General features: G+C 35.3%; 4 protein-coding genes across 5 annotated transcripts; all 4 read right to left on the reverse strand.

Annotated features, from left to right (window-relative positions):
• Window positions 1-4,221: 4,221 nt before the first annotated feature.
• Window positions 4,222-6,639, reverse strand: LOC114752213 (CBL-interacting protein kinase 18-like). Of its 2 annotated transcripts, XM_028940937.1 has the most exons (3): window positions 6,478-6,639; window positions 4,801-5,941; window positions 4,464-4,723 (listed from the first exon to the last, which is right to left on the reverse strand). In XM_028940937.1, exons 2-3 carry the CDS (start codon window positions 5,731-5,733, stop codon window positions 4,583-4,585), a joined length of 1,074 nt encoding a protein of 357 aa, XP_028796770.1. In that variant the 5' UTR covers window positions 5,734-5,941; window positions 6,478-6,639; the 3' UTR covers window positions 4,464-4,582. The 2 variants fall into 2 exon arrangements, with proteins under 2 accessions (XP_028796769.1, XP_028796770.1); XM_028940936.1 differs by having other exon boundaries at window positions 4,222-5,941; window positions 6,478-6,637.
• Window positions 6,640-7,784: 1,145 nt separating this feature from the next.
• Window positions 7,785-10,989, reverse strand: LOC114752211 (uroporphyrinogen decarboxylase). The gene is made up of 6 exons (XM_028940934.1): window positions 10,791-10,989; window positions 10,071-10,192; window positions 9,712-9,822; window positions 9,425-9,613; window positions 8,809-8,934; window positions 7,785-8,479 (listed from the first exon to the last, which is right to left on the reverse strand). The coding sequence occupies exons 1-6, from the start codon at window positions 10,912-10,914 to the stop codon at window positions 7,964-7,966; spliced, it is 1,188 nt and encodes a 395-aa protein (XP_028796767.1). The 5' UTR covers window positions 10,915-10,989; the 3' UTR covers window positions 7,785-7,963.
• Window positions 10,990-12,365: 1,376 nt separating this feature from the next.
• Window positions 12,366-17,395, reverse strand: LOC114752212 (5-amino-6-(5-phospho-D-ribitylamino)uracil phosphatase, chloroplastic-like). The gene is made up of 11 exons (XM_028940935.1): window positions 17,179-17,395; window positions 16,962-17,087; window positions 16,640-16,708; window positions 16,435-16,539; window positions 16,138-16,192; window positions 15,535-15,608; window positions 14,564-14,647; window positions 14,341-14,481; window positions 13,604-13,669; window positions 13,155-13,264; window positions 12,366-12,663 (listed from the first exon to the last, which is right to left on the reverse strand). The coding sequence occupies exons 1-11, from the start codon at window positions 17,284-17,286 to the stop codon at window positions 12,495-12,497; spliced, it is 1,107 nt and encodes a 368-aa protein (XP_028796768.1). The 5' UTR covers window positions 17,287-17,395; the 3' UTR covers window positions 12,366-12,494.
• Window positions 17,396-18,981: 1,586 nt separating this feature from the next.
• Window positions 18,982-20,324, reverse strand: LOC114752208 (high mobility group B protein 7-like). Its single transcript, XM_028940931.1, has 6 exons — window positions 20,210-20,324; window positions 20,014-20,101; window positions 19,853-19,939; window positions 19,322-19,366; window positions 19,143-19,223; window positions 18,982-19,032 (listed from the first exon to the last, which is right to left on the reverse strand). The coding sequence occupies exons 1-6, from the start codon at window positions 20,293-20,295 to the stop codon at window positions 19,027-19,029; spliced, it is 393 nt and encodes a 130-aa protein (XP_028796764.1). The 5' UTR covers window positions 20,296-20,324; the 3' UTR covers window positions 18,982-19,026.
• Window positions 20,325-20,642: the final 318 nt, after the last annotated feature.

Below are 20,642 nucleotides of genomic sequence, written 5' to 3' on the forward strand. Positions count from 1 at the left end.
ATATTTACTTTGTAATCCGTAAAAACACTTCTGAAACCATGGTTTGGTTTTTATCCAAACACTACCTTAATAAACAATTCCCAAAAAGGAATGCCCTTGAGAAAGTCTCAATGTGAATTTGGTTCTAATGAGTACATGTTTTGTTTCAATCCCATATTAAGTTTCAGCGGCTGCTAAACTGGGATTTGAATTTGAGCCATATAGTTAATTACATGATTTCCAGTTTTTCCTCCGACTTTGGATTAAGAAGGACATTGAAAGAAAGTAATAAAAGGGAAGCGAATTTATAATTTTTGATATTTCATTCTTGTCAGTCTTCGTTCCAATAAGAACTCGTCAACAAGATGGGTCTAGCTACCTCCTTAGATAAACATAGGTGAGTCGGAAGATTTTGGCTATTGGAAGAAAAGATGAACCAGAAAAGAAAAAGACACATGCCAACCACAAGTGTCAATTGGACACCCGAGATAACTTATTTTAGGAGCGATGGTATTAAAGTTATGGTTATTCTGTTTTTTTTTTGGTTAAAGGGTGTTTGTTTCGACTTTCAAGTAGCCATCCAATTATATCTCTGTCCTCAAACGGTTTGTAGGCTTCCCTATCCTAACTTTATTGATGGCAGAAGGTATCATAGTAATGCAAAATAGTAAAATATTATGGATAATCCCTCCAATTAATTCTGGTTCCTCATGCAGTAGCTTGCTAGTGCAAAACTTTCCTCTTATTGATCATGACGCGCACAAGGCAAAAAAATCTAGAGAGATTCACCAAAAAGTAGAAATATTTTTGTTGAGCTTATTTCAAGCCATTTTCCCCTTAAAATACGATTGGATAGGCTTTTAAAAGTTATATTAGACACTGATTGCTATTAGAAATTTAAAATACCTGGAAAATAAAAATAAACTCAGTTTAAGTTGTTTGGACAACTTCCTTTAGAGTTATTCTTTCACACAAGATAAAAGTATGTTAACTCCCAAAGATTTAATGAACTCTTATTGCGAAAAGTTAAAAAAAAAAACAAAAGAAAGAAAAAACTTCATATAGAACTGAGCAAAAGAGAGAAAAAGAAAACAAAAAAAACACTCAAAAATTCAAGGGGCTGGCTTGCTAGCATCATATATTACTCACTTGAATTCTCTTGAGAATAAGCGATGTGACACTTTTACTGGCATATATCACGCGTTAAATGCAACGATTTTTCTATGGAAGATTTTTTTTGGACACAATACACAGGATAAATACAACAACTTTAGATCCGGTTGGAACATATATGGATATAAATTTTTCTAATATATCTCTATTTCCAAAATTTGAGTTTAATTTGGAATCTCACATAAGAAGATTGATCAAGCGTGGAACCACTCGTAAGTAAGATGGGTTGTTTGTATAATTTCCAAAAGCGGGTGTGTCTGCACTAGAAAATGTTGTATATAGGCTGGGTGGGGGTCATGGTGATCTAGAATTGGGACAGACATCTTCAATTAGAATATCTTTGGAAAGTGATGGTATTGGAATCAAGAAAGGTTGTAGGAAGCAAAAAATCACGAATTTGAGATATGATTAGTTCTTGCCAACTAGTTCATAATCATGTCTTTAAGGACGTAAACATGCTTCTCATTTGTTTTTCTAAGAACTTAATCATTAATTTCTCCCGCTTTACTTGACTGCTTTTAATGCATGATCAAGTGGGATCACTTTTCTTTTCTTTTATTCTTTTTTCTTTGCCCGTCTCTTTCTTAATTCGTTTATTTTAACACCAGAGAATTCACTAAGAGATTTGTTGTTACCCTAGTTGAAAAAAACAATAACAATAAACAAAGATTCGAGTATGATTAAATGGGATCTTTTAATTTCTCGAGACATTTCTTATTCCTAAATCATGAGGGGTTTCACTGAATCCCTACCAACTTTAGACAAAGCGAAAAAGATCCCACTTCAAATCAAAACCCAATATGAAGGAAAAATGATAGTTTATTCTGATAAGTGTGCCCCACTGTCTTTGCGTTGTGGGTGTTTGAATGGTCCTCAAGCAAATCCAAGCAGCATAAGGGATTAGAAGCAAGAAAATTTTAAAAAAGGCTAATTCCCCTCCCCCCCTTTTCTTTTCTCTTTCTTGTTTGCAACTAATTTTTCTAACTTTCATTTTTTTTTAAAATGAAAATTTAGGCCAGCTGAGTTTTATGGATTCACAAAACAAAAAAAACGAAATTGGATTTCATGATTCAAAAAATACCCATTTATAAATTACTCATCAACGACGTCCTCATAAGTGTGTATCAGACCAATCCTTAAACCAGCCTCTGGTGCCACTAATACTTCTGGCTTTACTTAGTGAAAGGTGATGGAGGTGGCGTGAAAGTATGGGCTGGCTTGAACCCTCTTAAATCCATCTATCATGTGTGTGTTTGTGTCCATCTGAAAAAAACCAAACTTTCTTTCTTTCTGGATGTAACATGAATTGGTGAATCATGTGAAGTTGGAGATGACTTTAAGGTCGTTGTCTTTGGAGTAGTTAGATTTGTACCTGTGAGTGCTTTATATCACCCCTAGAATTCCATGGATGCTAGTAGTCAATTGAGTGAAAACAAATCCCAGATTTTGTCACAGTGATGAAGTTGTACCAATGTTCATGATCTTGATTTGTCTTCTTCTCCACTCAGTTAGTTACCATCAAATGTCAAGCTGATGAGAGCTTTTTCCTACAATCAAGGAATACAACAAGGGATAACACAGAAACTTGATAAAGTTCAGTTCTTTCTCTGCCTAAATTATTTTTCAACATATGTGATACGTATTGAGAATAAAATAATAGAAAACCCTCCTTTCGGCCCATCAAGTTTCAACTTTTACATCTTTTGCCAGCTACCCACACTCATACAAGTGCAATGTATATTAATATTTTAGTCTCAAAGGAAAACAGTCCACTTTTTTGCTGAGAGGATTGTGCAATTAAAACGCTTCTAATAAAATAAAAAATGGCATTTTAAATTTGTTTAAATAGTCAATTAACTGTTAATTAGAAAAATGGGAGACAATAAAACCAGCTCCCACTAAAGCAGAGTCTGAGTTTGGCAATTGACAAGTGGGGAAGACTTGACAAATGGATTTTATACTTTAGATTTGTGGTTTTATTGGTTGAAGGGGTACATTTATATATGTGGAAACAGAAGGAGCACCAAGGGAAAAAGGGATAAGTTGGAAAATAAAAAGAGGAAGAAGGGATATGTCTTTGTCATTTCAAAGGCTTGGCAAGTGAAGGGGGATCCAACGGTTCAGGATGCTTCTGGGGTTAGTGGCATACAATCATCCCATTAGGGATCACATCTCTCGTTCTCTGCCTCTTATTTTTCTTTCAATGTGGGCATATACAAGAGAACATTTTCTTTATTCATTTATTTATTATTCTCCAGGTATTTCTCATCGTTTTAAGGACATGTGGGCTCATCATTACTTCCTCTGTTTTCTTAAACATTATCACTACATTTTATCAGCAGAATGGTTCAGTACTGCTCGCTTACTTTTCAATCCACGATCAATAATGGAACATCATATCAACATATCAAATGATTAAAGAAATTATTTTGTTATTATTTTCAGAATGATTTAAATATTCCCTGTGCAATACACAGGAGATTATTCTAATTCAAATAACTTCTGGTTATCTCCTGCACTATTGATTGTGTTTTTAATTCGTTGACTGTCTTGACAGTGTTTTCCTGGGTCTGGAATGCCAACTTTGGTTTGGGAGATTGATATGTCTCGCACTTTTGCAATGGACTGAATAGATATCAAACAAGGCCCAAACTTGGATTTTGACTTGAAGTAATCAAGAAGGTATAGCGTCCTAAGAAAATGCAACATTAAGGCCCTTCTAGTAGTAAGGATTTATTTTGAATGTTATCATTTTTTTGGCTTAAAATAAGGAAATGATGATATTTTTCAAAATTTCTTTTTGTTCTACTCTCGATTTGTATCAAACAAGCCAAATTTTAGAACTTCCACAACCAAAAGTTTAATTTCAGCCTCCAAATACAACAGATATGGAATCCTTTGTTAAAGACCAGAAATTCAATTCTGCCAGTCACACATGTGCTCAGCTTCATGTTCATTAAACGAGTGATGATTATACTATGCGTAAAAGATGATCCGCCCTTGATCTCAAAACAACAGAGAAGATTCAATTAAATATTCAAGAGTCTAACTCAGTGATAAGGATATTTCAATGGCTCAGTGATATTTCACCATTCAGTAACCCATAGACAATGAAAAATTATGTATACTGTAAATATCAACCGATCCAGCAAAACAGTAACCTATTGTCATAAAGATTAAAACTGATCCAGAAATTGAAACTAATGGCATCATGAAAGAGTATAAAACAATGGTTGCCACTAACTACTACTGTTGCTGTTCATCTTGCCAAGCCCATACAATTTCTCTGAGAGCTGGTCTGATCTCCTCTTCTAACATCTTCTGGTATTCTACTGTGTTACCACTAGATTGCTTCATCTCAATCAAATGGAAAGATGGGGTAAACTCAAAAATTTCAGCATCAATGGACAGAGGCTCCATTCTCCCTTCACTAGATTTCTCTAAATTCAGCAACCCTCCATCTATTTTCGTTATCTTCAGCCCCATAACATGAGCCATACCCTCTATCACAGAAACGATAGACAAGGCAGAGTGCAGTGACGTAAATTTCACATCTTTCCTTTCCTTGTTTCTTGCAAAAAGCCCAGACAAATCAAATCCAGCTGATAGAGAAATTATATCAAAAGCATTCAAATTAGTAGGTTGCACCAATGATTGCTTAGCCTCAGAAGTAGCACCACTTTCATTCTCAGATAGACCAAGACTTGGATCAGCCTTGACTGGATCCTCCACATCTGTAACTGATGTTTTCATTTTATCAGCCTTTGAACTGAATCCTCTTTTAAACCAAGAGCTTTCCTTAATCTTTGATATGGGAATTCTAGTATCGGGGTTAGGGTCAAGGATTCTGAACAACAGCTTGCGTGCTTCAAATGAAAACCAGATTGGACATCTGTACTTTGCTCTGCATATTTTCCTGTACAATTCGATAAGATTCACATCACGGAATGGCAACTGACCAGCCAATAAAACATATAAGATCACCCCACAAGACCATATGTCAGCTTTCGCTCCATCATAGCCTTTTTTGTTTATAACTTCAGGAGCTACATATGCAGGAGTTCCACAAGTTGTGTGCAGTAAGCTTCCTTGGCGATGAGAGTCAACAAGGGCACTCAATCCAAAATCTGCAACCTTGAGATTTCCATTCTCATCCAAAAGTAAATTCTCTGGCTTCAAATCCCTATGATAAACCCCATTGCTGTGGCAACAATCTATCGCGCTGATCAATTGTTGGAAGTAATGCCTTGCCAAGTTTTCATGGAGTCTGCCCTTGGCAAGCTTCTTAAAGAGTTCACCCCCTTTGGCATATTCCATGATGAAGTAAATCTTGGTTTTGGTGGCCAATACCTCATAAAGTTGCAGTACATTTGGATGTTTAACCAGTCCCATGACTGATATTTCCCGCTTTGTTTGATCAACTAGCCCAGCTTTTAGAATCCTCTCCTTATCAATCATTTTAATGGCAACATTATCACCAGTTCTAAGGTCCCTTGCATGGTAAACCTTTGCAAAATTTCCTTGACCTAGTAGCCTGCCAAACTCGTACTTTTGCATCAGCACATTCCCCCTTTTCTCCATTTCAGGTACCACAAAAAATAAGACACAATTTTTGTCACTTCTGTGTTTGTTAGCTAGAGATTCTCAAAAATAATTCTTTCTTCACCAGTGATATCTGCCAGCACGAAAGGAATGCTGCCAGAAATTCATCCTGTATTTGCAACTAGAGAGTCATCTGACTGTTTCGAGCCTTAATCTCATCAAGATGCAGTATGGGCTGCCTCCCAAACTGAGATGACCAAAAAGGCGTATTGAGATGAGAAACTAGGGAAATTGCGAGGTGAAGAGAAAAAATACTCGAAACAAAATCAGAACAGGAAACTTTTCATAATCCAATAGCATGGAGCATTTAAACAATCAGATGGGTGGTGATCACACAATCCATTCAAGATAAAGAGTAAACAAAAATAGAATGAAACTCAAAAAAAGAAGTAATAACAAAGAAAAAGAAGTACTCCAATGATCAAACAGAATCACAACAATAGAAATTCCGTAAAGCAATCACGTAACATGTAGAAACACTCAGATACGCGATCATTATAATCCCACTGAAGGAAACAAAAGAGAACAAGAGAAAACCACAAAATTTGACGTGACATGGAAGAACCGTCAGGATCATTAAATACCAAGCAAAGAGAAACAGAACCCATCTAACTCTATGTATGATCATCCAAGCACAGTCTAACCATGAAACTTTGACAGCAAGCATATAAAGTTAAAGCTACAAAGATAGAGAGAGACGAACCAAAGAAAAAAAAAAAATACCGTTGAAGGAAAGGAAAAGGGTGGAAGAAATCGGAACGAAGGATGAGAACAAAGAAGCAAAAACCAGTGCCAGTATATTGCATCTTGGGAAGCCAAAAACTTAAACGTATTAATGCAATATGAATTTGTTCTATAAAAGGAGAGATATGTTTCAGGTAAAACGAATACGGTGAAGGTGCCGTGCGTGGGTAGGTCACCGCACTGAGCTTTCTCTACCTTTCAGAGGTTCCATCATTCGCGGAATTTGAAGGAATGTATTTTATATAATTTTTAATGCGATTAAGTGTCCATTTTTAAGGGTACATGCCCCAAAAAATAGTGTTCCGTGAAAAAGGGGGGACAAAAAGGGAAAAGGCCTTTGTTTTTCTTCTCAAAATACAGGGAACCTCTTCTAGGGTGTGAAGTCACCACCAGATTGCCATCCTCAGCAAGTTGGATTTTTGAATTTCTTCTTCTATTGCTTTTCTGCTGTCCATGTTATCTGCACGTTTCATTTTATTTTTATGATTGTTTTCCCTTCTTTTGTGTTCTTGGTGAAATCTTGTTCTTCTTATATGCTATTGTTTTTTTTTTTTTTTAGCACTGTTCTTATATGCTATTGTTGATTACCCTTTTTACCAATTTGCATAGATTTCAATGTCCTTATTAAATCAATCAAGATATGTATAATCTTCATGTGCAAATCCTCATTTATTTTTTTCTTTTTTTAATTATTTTAGCATACACTTCATTTTCGTATCACATATTTGTAAATTTTTATTTACGACAAGTTTTGAAGACCTATCTTATCTAATTTTTTTTAGTAAGAAAATTTGATAATTCCTAGATCAAAATTTTAATGCTTTCTCCATTCAATTAATTTTTCATGCAGCTTTGGGAGTTAATTAACCATTAATAATTTTTCCCAAATAATCACACATGATTATCAACTCGTGATGAAGCCATCTGACCTGTTTGTTTAGTTTAATGATAAGTAAATTTCATATTTGAATAAATAATGTGTTGTTTACAGATCGGATGAAAAGTATAAGTTATTTTGCATTTAGTCAAATCATTAAAACAAAAAAACATTTTAAGTAGAAGGTGCTTCTCAAATAGTGACAAGGTACTCAAAACATAAAAAATCTCTTTTTTTTAAGATTGCAGTTGTTTTTCAGACAAGCATCGAATATTTTGTTTTCATAAGTACACTTTTCCCTACAAAATGTAAGTGATTTTTCATTTGGAAAATAACCTGATACAAACGGATCTACAGTCTACACCGAGGCATTACATGATATACGCGCGCGTGTCACAGAGAGAGAAGGTAGGCCTCAAGAATTTTTCTTCTCTTTCATTAATTCTAATACTAAAAATACAACCAGATTGATCAATGAGCTCGCGGATTTCAAAGAATAAACCCTTACCTAGTAGTTTCCTTCCTACAAGAAGAATGACACAAGAAAACACAAAGTTTAAAAAAATAACAATAATCAAAATTTGACTCTTAGTATCTGATTCCTTTGGCAACCTCAAAGAAATGAGCAACATTCTCCTCAGGCGTACCTACCCTAATGCCATGACCAAGATTCAATATATGTTTCCCCTTGCCAGCTTTTATCACAGTGTCATTAATACGCTTGGTGATGAAGTCCTTTGAACCAAAAAGAACCCCAGGATCAACATTACCCTGAACTGCTATATTTGGTCCCAATCTCTTCCTACCATCAGCCATGTCAACTGTCCAGTCCAAGCTAACTACATCAACACCTGTCAAAGCCAGCCTCTCCAGCAAGCCACCCGATCCGCTTGCATAGAGGATTAGAGGAAGTTGGGGGTGGGTTTTTTTCACAGTATCTACTATCTGCTTCAAGTAAGGCAAACTGAATTCTTCAAAATCCGCTGGACTGAGCTCTGTTGCCCATGAGTCAAAAATCTGAACAGCTTGAGCTCCACTGTCAGCTTGGTATTGAATGTATCTTGCCATTGATGTTGTAAATTTTTGAAGTAATGAGTGGAGGATCTGTCAACATGTCAAAGTTCGATATAAATTGAAGAATCTATTAATTTCAAAACACAATACGTGATTTGTCTACAGAGATAGGTAAAGTTATCAAGTGATAATAAGATTCCCAAGCCTAAATCTACAGTACTAGACCTCTCTATCTGTTAGGGAATATCACCCAGTTTTACTTGATATAGCTGCAGCACCAATTAGAGTGGAAGGGGTTGGTAATGGTCAGTACAGTTTTAGTATGTCAATTAATGAGATAAAAGAGGCACAAGATTAAGGGCCCAATGCAAGTAACGGTTTTAGGCCGGCATAATTACTAGAGACGGTTAAAAGATTACCTCAGATTCTGAGAAAGCCAGTCTCTTAATTTTTGAGAAGTGTTTTGAAGAACCACCCTCAACTACATATGAGGCTAGGGTGAATGGAGCCCCAACAAACCCAAGGACTGCAGCTTTGTTATCAACCTGAAAGCAACACTAAGGTTGTCAGATTAAAGAAGACAATAAAAGAAAAGGGCATTTTAAATTCATCGGTCATACAGAATAGCTTTAAAACAACAATGATATAAATTAAACGGTTAGATATTTGAAGTCTCTGCTAAGCTCCACAAATTACTTTCGAGACATGCAACAACAACAAATTAACACCAGTGAGACAGACATACAGATTCAACACATCATCTTGATAATAGCCACATGCAGAATGGATAGTTCATTTATTGTTCATCACCTATACCCTTATAAGCCTTTAATAAATATTTTAACGCACTACATCCCAGCACTCATGACAGCCATCGGTCATTCATACAATGCAGTGTGTCGTATCCTCAAATATACATGAAGAATTTCCAGTACATGACGAAACTAAAAAGCTTTTGTCATTAAAAGAAAAGTAGTGAAACGACAGATAGCAGGCATCCAAAGATGGAAACTTCGAAGAAAAGATCAGTCAGACCTCTTTCCTCAAAATTTTGAGTGCCTCTCCAACATAAGGAACTGACTCTTCAGGAACAAAGTCTCTCAATTGATCAACCTGGGCAGCTGTGTGAATAGGATCAAATATGACAGGACCCTTACCCTTCACAATATCAAAGGGTATATTCATTCCAGGAAGCGGGGTAAGAATGTCTGAGAATAAAATCACCTGCATTAAAAAAAGCCAAGGAACTTGATGTAAGCAGAATCCTAGCAATTACCCAAAAAAGTATAGATACATTAATGTGAGCCATAAAACCATCTTACCCCATCAGGCTTGAAAACATTCCATGGTTGTAGTGAAATTTCTACAACAAGATCAACATTTTCTGATCTTTCACGAAATGAAGGGTACTTCTCACAGATAATTTGGTAACTCTGGTTAAAAAAGATTGATGAATAAGATTTGTTATTAGTAAGGAATATGTATATATGTCAATTGTAAAATGCAACCACAAAGAGCAAAACACCTAGAATTAAATTTGGTCGACATGGATGATATAAAGTTAATATAATAAGCTGCTGTCTTTCTAAGTGTTCCCAAAAACATGATTATTGAAAAACTTCCGAACAGCCAAGACCCAAGGTTATTTATACAACCAGAACCGTAAGCTGCGCAAACCTGCCTTCATGTACCTCCCAGCTTGCCTCATGAGCCAAACCGGTGGTCTTTCAACATCTATCCCGCGAACAGCATTAAGCAATAGCGGTTCGGCAGCAGATGTTTCTTTTGGTTCAGCAATTGTCCCTGGATGTGATTTTCCAGAATTTAGCTCAGAAACTCAAACCAATATGCCTTGTGAAGGGAATAATTGATATATTAATACAAGTTTGATATAAACTAAATGATAGTTGGAATGTACTGAAAACGACAACTAAGAACACAAGGGAAACTGAAATAATATGTCTATGCAACTACGGTTAGCTGCATTATGTTATATAGTTTATTTTTTGAAAAGAAATCTTGAGTTATTAATTAATCCCAGGACTATTTGATAGCATAAGAAATTTCAAATAACTTCCTTAGACAATGGTGCCCGGTCCCATTGGCATGAGTAAATCATTCACTTAGTTGAAAGCCTAGGAAATTAACAGATCGAATTAGTGAAAGGAACAGCTTTTGGATAATAAATACACGTCATATCAGATTTCGAATAAACTCATCACTGAGGGGAAATTCACAGAGCTCTAAACTGAATGTTGATGTAAACATGATTTAGTTGACGGGGACACAAGTTCCAAATATCCCGGAAAGGGGGGAGAGATCAATCAGAAATTACAATGGGCTTTCTCATAGGAGCGCATTTCAAATCGCGAAAAGGGTCGCAGCGCAAACAAAATATTACCTCTCAGAGAGCAGAGAATTGGGGACCTGGATTTGGAGGAAAAAGCGAACCGTGATCCTCTAAGCGTAGACGAAGGAACAGAGGTTGGTGTAATGGAAGCGAAACTAGTGTTGATGCAGGACATGGTTGAAGCTGAAGCAGGACGCGAAGTGTGCTGATTGCATTTGGGTCAGCTTCTTTCGAAGGCGCGAAAGAGGTCAATGAGAAAACAGGAAAGATAAGGGATATCGCTAACCTAATCCCTGTAAGAATCCTTGAGACAGTGACCTTCGCCATGTCAGCAACATCATCAACGAATTGAAATTAACCAACCCTTTACGCTCTCCAAAGTCCGTTTGGTACGAAGAAATATGAGAGAAGAGGTGGAGGAGAAAAATTTTAATGACCTCGATTTAAAAAAATTAAAAATAAAGTTAAAAGTTTTTAATTTATTTTTATTTTTTTATATTACTTTTTCTTTTTATTAAAATTTTAAAATTTTATTTTTTAATTTTTTAAATAGAGCTAAGTAAAATTGTTTTCTTTCCCCTTCCCTCTATTTTCCTCATACTAACAGTAGTTTGGGGAAAGGTTATGAATCCCACACAGTGTCACCCGTAAATGAAACAAGGATAAAAATATTCATAAAGTACTTATGAATCTCCTCAACCATAACACTTTTGACAAAATGTTGTTTTGGGTATGTCAAGAGGTGGTTGGCCAAAAAAAGGTTATGTTAAAATGTAGTTAAAATTTGCATTTTTAATACTACTTCCGGTTCTTAATATAAGACCCTGTTTGACTTTTATTTTGATCTTAAATATAAGACCCCAATTCACTTCGTCTCTCATATTTATTCAACTTTTTTCAAGATAGTCCTTTTAATAATTATAGTTTTAGTTAATACACTTGATTAGCAAGAATATTTTAGAAAAAACATCTATTTAGGACAAATAACTAACTCAACTTACTTCCTTAATCTTCTCAAATTAGTCAACTGGCTCTTATAATTAGGACAGGAGGTAGTACATGTTAAAAATTAAGTATTCCTAGTTATTATTAACATTAACTTTTCATCGTCCTTATAATAAGCATTGGAATGGGACTATAATGGCTACTAATTTAACAGTAATAATTATTAAAATAATTAGTAGAAACTAAGTAAAACGTCATAAATAATTCTGCTTTTAAAATATAAGTGATTATATATTGCTGTTAAGAGCAACTAATTACTAACATATATATATAATTAATAAACATCAATAACCCCCCTTTCAAAAGTCATCGCCACTATTACAAACGACCATTACTAACATGAATGCATTTAATTTTTTTTAATGTGGATAATAAATTTTGCCTAGTCTCTCTTTCCCACTCACGCACGCGCATCTTTTATTTGTGAGTACAATTTTAGCATTATTCCTTCCCCATTTATGACCCCACCAAAAAAAATAAAATTGGAAGATGATTTATGGAGAGACTATCAGACTACGAATGTTTAACATTCGCTCTTTCGTTCCCCGGAGGCCATGTCAGATATATACCTGAACCACCACATTTCCCACTACTAAGAAGCAAAGTCAAAAGAAAAAAACAGAAATAAAATGAGTCACCTCAGACCGAACCGATTATTGCAATAGAATCAAAGTACATTTACATGAAAAACGAAAGATCACCACTACATAATTACAAAGAAAAATTTCAGGTTGGAGATGGAGAAAAATATTAAAAAATGGTGTCAGTTGTGAGTTTCCTTTTCGGAGGAGCATTCTCTATGAACTGCTTCTGCAGATCCATAAATGAGGAACCCTTGTTAGCAAACAGTCTACGCAAGTTGATCACAGAAAGTTCACTAAAGCTAGCAATAGCAAGATCAGCCTGTCCCAGATGATACCTGCAGGGTGAAGGAATTTCCAAAAGCCGCATGAGTAATCTCATCAAAAGTTTCAGTAATGAAGTTCTCAACAAAATGAAAACTGTTAAGTGTTTTTCATTTCAATGGGACAGAAAAACCATATCATAGATTAAATTTAGTCCTTGCATACTGATGCTGACCCAAATACTAAATTTGAATACGATCTAACTCCCATGCATCAAAACTCTATATGCGCATGCCTGACATGTCTAAGGAAATTAATTTGGACAAAAGTTTAGGTATAACATTTATGTACCTGCTATAAGTTCTCTAATAAAAAAATGGCAAGTAAAAATTTCTACAACTTGTATCATGTGATTGAATCTTTTAAAGAATCCCTCCATTGCCATGTATTTTATTAAAGAACTGGATAAAAAATACCTCAGTAAAACTTTATCCAAGTTTTGTGCATTTTACTTTTGGAGGAACATCTTGTTAGCTACTATTGTACATAAAAGTGAACTACTCACGCAGGATGTGCGCCAATCAATGCTACAGCCATCATGGTACAGTTATGGGCAGCAGTTACTCCACGAGGATCATCTTCAAAAACCACACATTTTGAAGGTTTCCGATCCAGCTGAAAGACATTTACTCAAGCAGATCAAAGACTAGCAAAATATTGTATCAAGAATGAGAATATATTCGTTCACATTGCATGTTCACAGTTAACCTCCTCAATTATGACGTTTAACTTCCCTAATTATAATGTTGTCGCAAAGTATAACACTTGCAGACTGACTATGAACAGAAACTGTAAGATTAGTTTCAGGCTGCCATACTTAGGTAAGTTGCTAATGTGTTCATTGTTAAAATAAAAACAGGTAATAATACCTTAGTATCAAGGTACTAACAATAATTAAAAATGTTCCGAGCCTCAAATGCTTTATCAGGATATAATCATCAGGCTAGAGAATACCTTGACAGCAGCAGAAAGAAATCGGTGAGCTATAGACTCCATTCCATCTTCTTCTGTCACAGTTGCCTGCAACCCAAATTGTAATCAGCGAAGAGAACATAAAGAGAGAATGTAAAGATATCAATCATCTTCAACGTCGAATTCAAACAAGGTGTTAAAATTCTAGCTAAAAAGTGGCATCCATTGGTTGAACCCTGGAAATATGTAAGACATTCGTTGAAAACGTTCTAAATTTTCCAATCTTACATAGCAAAACTTGGAATTTGTTAGGAGCAACAACCGATTGATTTTATTCAGGCATTTAAAGCTTTTCATAACACATGGGCCAAAAGTCAAACTGAAGTGGAGCTCATTAAAGGAAAAGAACAACAGCCACATTCAACTTGCAACATAATTTATATATATTACAACTCTAAAATGACAATTCTAGCCTGAAAATAAAATGACATGATCTTTTGAGTCCACTATAAGATTAAAAAAACACTAGTACTCAATACTACCAACTAATTTAGATTCACACTGGCTCATGCCTTAATGGGGAAAAAGACTCTCCTAATGTGGTTTCTCTCATCTACAAAGCTCAAGACCTCACTTAAGGGGTGTTGACTCTCTTACTACGCGACCCAGCTTCCATTAGCTAAAATCAAGTGTCATTTGTTATTTATATCAAATTGCTATTTCTGCAATGCTATAATTGTGAAAACATGGTGTTTTAACCATTCTCATGTGTTACCAACCTGGAAATACTTTTGGAGTCCCATTCGTTCCAAAGCTTCGGTCATGCTTCTTCTATCTAGACTTGAAACAACAGCACAGGGGATACGAGCTGTATACACAGCTTCCAACCAGTCCTTAAGTCCTTCCACAGGTGTTTCAAGCTAGAGAAAAATATGGGCCAAAAAAATGTCAGGTTCTTGGGTCCATGAGGCCAAACAACATCATCAGGGAGGAAAAACTTACTTTGAGAAGATTATCATGATATAACTGTGAAAACCTCAACTTCAATTTGTCCAGTTTGTTTTCTGTCTCATCGCATAGAAAATGCTGCAAGTTTAGAAAAGTGAATCAGAAAATATAAGATGTGCTGAAAGCAAGATTGGAGAATTTTGATAATAAAACCTTCAGAAGAATATTCTAGTAATTGAATGCCACCAGATTCAACAGACCGTAACTCAGGACAAAAGATAATGTTTCCATTTCCTGTTCCCAGTTGTGGAAAATAAATTTTTTTTTTCGTTTTCTTTCATAAATTTTATAAGATATTAAGATCAGAAGCAAAGATGATTTATTAGGTGACGAGATAACATACACAGATAATTGAGACAACCATAAGATCAATGTCAGATTTCATAATGAGAAACCTGGAATTACATGCCCAACAGCAAGGCCCTGGACTAATTGACAAACTGGTCAAGATCAGATATTTTAAGCAACCCGAACCAATAAACAAGCACAAAATGAAATTTTGGGCAACCTGAAGCTCCTCCGCATTTTATTTGTTATTTTCAAGAAAGGTACTCATTGGGCTAAAGTCGGTCTCTAAAATTGGTTTGCTCACTGTCTTCAATAAAAGATTACATTTAATGGCTGTTTCCAGCCCAAATTAGCACGTTATCTCGAGAATTTTAGTGTATTTGTGATTTTCACAAAATGAAAATTCTTGGCACGAATGCAAAATAATAATAATATCTATCTATAATGGTACAACCACAATGAACTTCATTAGTTGCAGAGTCATAATAAACATGACCATGAATTAGTTGTCATAACTGCAATGTTCTTCCTTCTAATATCCCTTGCTTCTAGTTGGGGATAAAAAAAAATCCCTACTTTATTGACCCGAAGGGATCTGTAATTTATAATCAATAGAAATTGTGTGATTGATATGTTATGCGATACACGTTTAGATAAGCAAATGCATGTTTCCGAACCTTCTGCAACATGTGATCAGCACCAGAATATAGCAATGATCGTTCCACATCACCATCTACAGGAATATCCTTCCCTGCATCAGAATCAAAGTAAGACTCATAATAAGGCGCATGGACTTCACAGTTTATTTAGCCTGTTTAATATAAAAATGGCAATGTCATTTAGCTACTTTATTTTAAAGATGCAATAAAAGGGAACGATATTGCAAACAAGGGACCCGATCTCTTGTGGAGGAAGGAAAGAAAGCCAAGGAAATGGTGTTCCCTGTGTATCCTTAACATTTCTTTCCTTCAAATGTGGCAAAAAAGGAGGATATAGAAAATCATTTGATTAAGTTCTCTGAGTTTCCATTTTTATATACAAACACCAGCAGTAGAACAAGTAATAAAACCGTTAACATGGTAAAACTTTATGAAACTCTTTCTTTCCCTTTCTATCATATTACTATCCAAACAAAAGATTCTATTCTATCCCGCTCCTTATAGGCTCTTTTAATAATTTTTCTTTCCATGATGTTCAGTACATGGTCCATTAAAATCAACATAGTCAAGCTCTAAAGGCCATCTCATTATTTAGAGTCCCATGATAACAACTTAACATACCCTCTTCTGAAGCAAGCTGCTTCCACGCATTCCATCTAACAGCTCGAGTATCAGCCTGAAACACATCACATACAGTTATCATGGAGAAAATATAACTCAGTTGCATGATATCATGTGTGGTCGTGCTCTTCTTATCTCAAGAAATATAGTGATAGCCCCAAAAGCAGTTAATAACTGAGGCAATACAAGTCTCCGCAATTGCAACAAATACCACAATCTTTTTTCGTCACTTAAACATTTACAAAGCATGCCTAGCGTGATAAATCTCAAGAACATTCCTAAAAGCTTAAAACTAACCAGAACGTTGTCCCAAGAAAAGATAAGACCATAAGCTTCATCAGGCTTCATAGCATAGCGTATTCGCTGAAGAAATCCATCTTGCAACTTCTCATTCAAATAGTCCTGTTTTCAAAAGAAATAATAAAAATAATATTAAAATTATCCATTCATAGACTAAGCAATTCAACTTAATTTTAGGGGAACGGCAACCAAAGTTCATTACCACATCAACTTTTAATGGCCCATCAGCTCTAAAAGTCTCAAAGCCCTCCCCATATTCAGCTCCTATTGCCTGGCAGAGAACATAGAGAAGAATTATGGGAGTAAGAACCTTGGAGTCCTGGATTTCTAATAAGTTAACATCACTAAAGTCACTGTTCCAATAAGATTGCATAACGATGACCTAAGATAATAAGAGAAAGTCTCGATGATGACGCCGATTATACGCCGAGAAATAAAAAGAATTAGTAAAAACGAAAAAGATAAAGTAGGAATCCAAAACTCGACAACCAGCATATGAATCAAGAAACGGGAAGACTCCGTACCTCCTGCATGAAAAGTTTATTGGGGGTAAATGGCAACCCATTACCATTCACAGAGCCATCGCCTTCGGACCCAATAGAACACCGAACGACCAGACGATTCCTGTCCACACCCGATCGCTTCAATTTCTGGGAAAAAGCACATATATAAAAAATGATAAAATCACAATTAAATGAAGAAAAGAAACAAAGGCATGCATAAAGAGAAGAAATTGCGCACCAAAATGTTGAGCTGGAGGGTGGGAGAAGAAGGTTGAAGACGAGACGAGAGGGAGGGAGAAATCAAACGAGAAGAGGCTTTGAAATTGTGAAAAGCGACGCAGTCCATGGCAAGAAAGCACGGCGTTAATGGTGGGGAAGAAGCTGACAGCTGAACAAACAAGACGAAGAAGAAGCTAGAGCCTTTAGCTGCTGCTTAATTTTTCCGGCTCATTCGGTGCCAGTTTCAGAGTTTTTGATGACCAAGGCGTGTTGCCACTCACGTGACGAGCTCCCTCCTTCACTGTGCTTGTGGATAAGAATTTCTTATTCTTTTTATTTTTTTCCTCTTATCCCCTCTTTAGTAATATTAAATATAAATATAAATGCATGCATGACAGACTTTTGTGGTTTTTCAGTCTTATGCTAAAAAAAAACATAATGTCATCCCATACTTATTGGAAAATCAAAATTTTAAGTAATTGTAAATGGTTGTATGTATATGGGTATTATATGACCTCCAATCTTAAATGTAAGAACTAATTGACTAATTTAAGTAGATTAGGAAAATAAGTTAAGTTAGTTATTGTAATAAATAGATGTTGTCTTTTTTAAAATATTCTTACTAATCAAATTTATTGGTTAGAACTACTATTATTAAAAAAAACTATCTTGAGAAAAAATAAATAAACATGAGAGATAAAGTGATTTGGGATCTTATATTTAGGATCAAAATAAAAATCAAACAAGGTTTATATTAAGGCCGGAGGAGTGCATATGTTATATTATTATAATTAATTATAATAAATTTCACAAAAAATATGATAATACTAATATTAACTGCTGATAATAAATTAATAATGCATCCTTCAGTCATTCATTAGCAAAATTGATCAAATCAAATATGATAAATTTCAATTCATTATTTTAAACATTCAACAACACAAAAACAAAATTTAATATAATCATATTTTTGTTTTAACTCTTAAAGAGAAAACGAAAGGGTCTTAATTCTAAGATACTGATCGATAAGCCCATTAACTTTTTCTTTATAAATCAATATTACTAAATTTCATAAGGTGAGAAAGGATAACGTGGAAAACATAATGTGAGGAAGGACAAGCATGGTATAAATTATGATTAGGTTTTTTTTTATAACAAATATCCATTATATATGTTATTACTGTTTAATAGTGTGGCAAAAAAATTTGTTGAATTGTAATTTTTATTTTTTATTTTAAATCAGGATTAAAAAAAAAAACTAGTTGTCAATTCTTATCCATATGTATTGTTTAATTTTTCATTTCACTCCATTGCATACCTTATATTCTTATGCACCAAACATTGTCTTAATTCCGTGCACAAGCTTCCTTTGTTAATTTCAGGTTCACTAAAAACCATGAAAAACAGATGGAGTGGGGCGCAGATGAAGCCAAGTATTATGCATCGCTTTCACATAGAATATCAGTCAGTTGACCAGTTTCCATAAAAGATGTAATTCTATAGCAAAACGCAATCTCTACACTGACAAACAAAATAACGCTGGAGGAACATCTCACCAAAACATAAAACTCCTGTGTTAATCAGCATCTTCTCATTCCAAGATCACATTCACATGTCTGCAAGGAGCCTCAAACAAAAACTCCTCCAGCTTCAAAATGTAAAAGCTAGCTCCTCGCTGGAAAGAAAAGAGAAGTAGAGAAATTGTTGACTGTAACTGTACAATAACCAACAGACTCGCTTTTGAGAAACTTCCTGCAGCTGAACTTTCCAACTGTGCATATTTGATGATGGTCCCAATACACAGAATGTTTAACGTAAAATGTGTCTCCGAGTTTACTGAGATATCTCCTCGAAAATCCATGATCCCTTATTCCTAGTTCAAAGTAATAAAGTGGTCAGGTTCAGGAACCGGTGTGCTGGAAACAGTGACGACACTTAAACAGGAAGAATTCAGATTCAAAGAGAATGGAGGACGGCATATACCTCCAATGTAAAGCAGACATCTGAGTCTTCTGAGTAGTATTCGGAGTAATCTGATGGTTCGTCACAACAGAACTGGTAAAACTGTGAACAAACCCATAAACAACAGTTAGGACTGGAAAAATGAATAAACAAGTAGAAAATGAGAATCTAAAGTGTTCTAGCTTTGGAAACAGTCAAACCTTATCAATCTTCCCAACCATCGCTGAATCAGCCTCATCATCCACCTGAAACCAGCCACTTGTCATATATATGGTAGGAATCTCAAATTTTGAAAGAATAAGAAACATATGATTAGTAAATGGCTTTACTTAGTCCATTTCAGCTTGATATTCAGAAGGGAAAGTTTTACTGCTATCATTAGTAAATGAGAAGCTTGACTCCAAGTCATTGCCCTTCTCTCTCTCTGTTTTTCTTTTTATTGCAAGAAACAATGACGCATAATTCGGCGAACAAAAAGGGAGGAAATTAAAGCCTCTGTCAAACGAAGTTACAAAAACAATTGGCCAAGAAGTACTAAACAAAATGACTACTCGGTTACCTAGATTGATTGATGTACCAAGGCCCTTGCATAAGTGTCTCAAAAACCCATAAATGATATTTTTCCAAAACCTCATTTCAGAGTTTCGAAGGACCCTCATGTCACAAGATACAACAAGGTTTCAATGGGAGAAAGGGGAAAAAAACCTTGAATAATAACAGTGTCCATTTACCTGTATCATATCATTAGCCTCTTTATCCAAAGCTTGTTGGTATGCAGATTCTAGTTTTGCAGCTTGAAGAACATACGGTTTCCTTTCCTGATGAGAACGGAAATTAAGTCCCAAAAGAATTATATTTTCCAACTTACAAAACGAGAATGGACTGGGCTTACCTCCTTGGACATGTTTTTCCAGATCTCAAACCCTTTCCTATCAATTTCAATCATATTTCCACCATTGCAGGTCTTGAAAAAGCTCTCGCTGAAAAGGAAACCTCATTAGCATCCGACCACTATTACCATATTCCAAACAGAACTCCAATCAAACATTTAAGTTCACTAATAAAAACTTCAGGGGGTGAGATTCTACATAAACAAGCGGAAAGGTGATACTGGTTGGTTCTCAAAACGTTTATCTGTCGCATGTTGGTTCACATCTTCAGAACTTCTATTCATGGCATGTTGGTTCACATCTCCAGAACTTGTATTCGTCACATGTTGGCTCCATCTTCAGAGATTGTAATCGCCACATGTTGGTTCACATCTTCAGAACATTTATTCAATAGCTGGTTCACATTTGTTCCCCTAAACCTCTTTACGCCCTTCTTCGGTTCACATTCGTGCATGTCAGCCAACGCAATAGCCACCGATCTCCCACAGCCCTCACTGAAATGTACAAACATTGAAACTAAGAATGTGATAGGAACGGTGATCAATGATCCTTGAATTAGTTAATAAGATGAAGAAGAATCACGAAAAGGAAATAACAATGCTATATAGTATATACCACTTGTCAAAAGCGC

The sequence above is a fragment of the Neltuma alba genome, unplaced genomic scaffold, assembly GCF_004799145.2.
Source record: "Neltuma alba isolate B1F8T4 unplaced genomic scaffold, ASM479914v2 tig00007272_pilon, whole genome shotgun sequence".
In the NCBI taxonomy this organism is placed as follows: domain Eukaryota; kingdom Viridiplantae; phylum Streptophyta; class Magnoliopsida; order Fabales; family Fabaceae; genus Neltuma; species Neltuma alba.

Coding starts and splice junctions, on each gene's coding strand:
- LOC114752213 (XM_028940936.1), bottom strand. CDS start 5,733: ATGGAGAAAAGGGGGAATGTGCTGATGCAAAAGTACGAGTTTGGCAGG.
- LOC114752211 (XM_028940934.1), bottom strand. CDS start 10,914: ATGTCCTGCATCAACACTAGTTTCGCTTCCATTACACCAACCTCTGTT. Junction 10,193..10,790: donor AATTCTCTGCTCTCTGAGAG/GTAATATTTTGT, acceptor AATCACATCCAG/GGACAATTGCTGAACCAAAA. Junction 9,614..9,711: donor ATGTTTTCAAGCCTGATGGG/GTAAGATGGTTT, acceptor TTTTTAATGCAG/GTGATTTTATTCTCAGACAT.
- LOC114752212 (XM_028940935.1), bottom strand. CDS start 17,286: ATGGACTGCGTCGCTTTTCACAATTTCAAAGCCTCTTCTCGTTTGATT. Junction 16,193..16,434: donor TTTCTTGGGACAACGTTCTG/GTTAGTTTTAAG, acceptor GATGTGTTTCAG/GCTGATACTCGAGCTGTTAG. Junction 12,664..13,154: donor TTGATTGGCGCACATCCTGC/GTGAGTAGTTCA, acceptor TTCACCCTGCAG/GTATCATCTGGGACAGGCTG.
- LOC114752208 (XM_028940931.1), bottom strand. CDS start 20,295: ATGAATAGAAGTTCTGAAGATGTGAACCAACATGCGACAGATAAACGT. Junction 19,367..19,852: donor AGGCTAATGATATGATACAG/GTAAATGGACAC, acceptor GGCTGGTTTCAG/GTGGATGATGAGGCTGATTC. Junction 19,224..19,321: donor TGGTTGGGAAGATTGATAAG/GTTTGACTGTTT, acceptor GTTTGTTCACAG/TTTTACCAGTTCTGTTGTGA.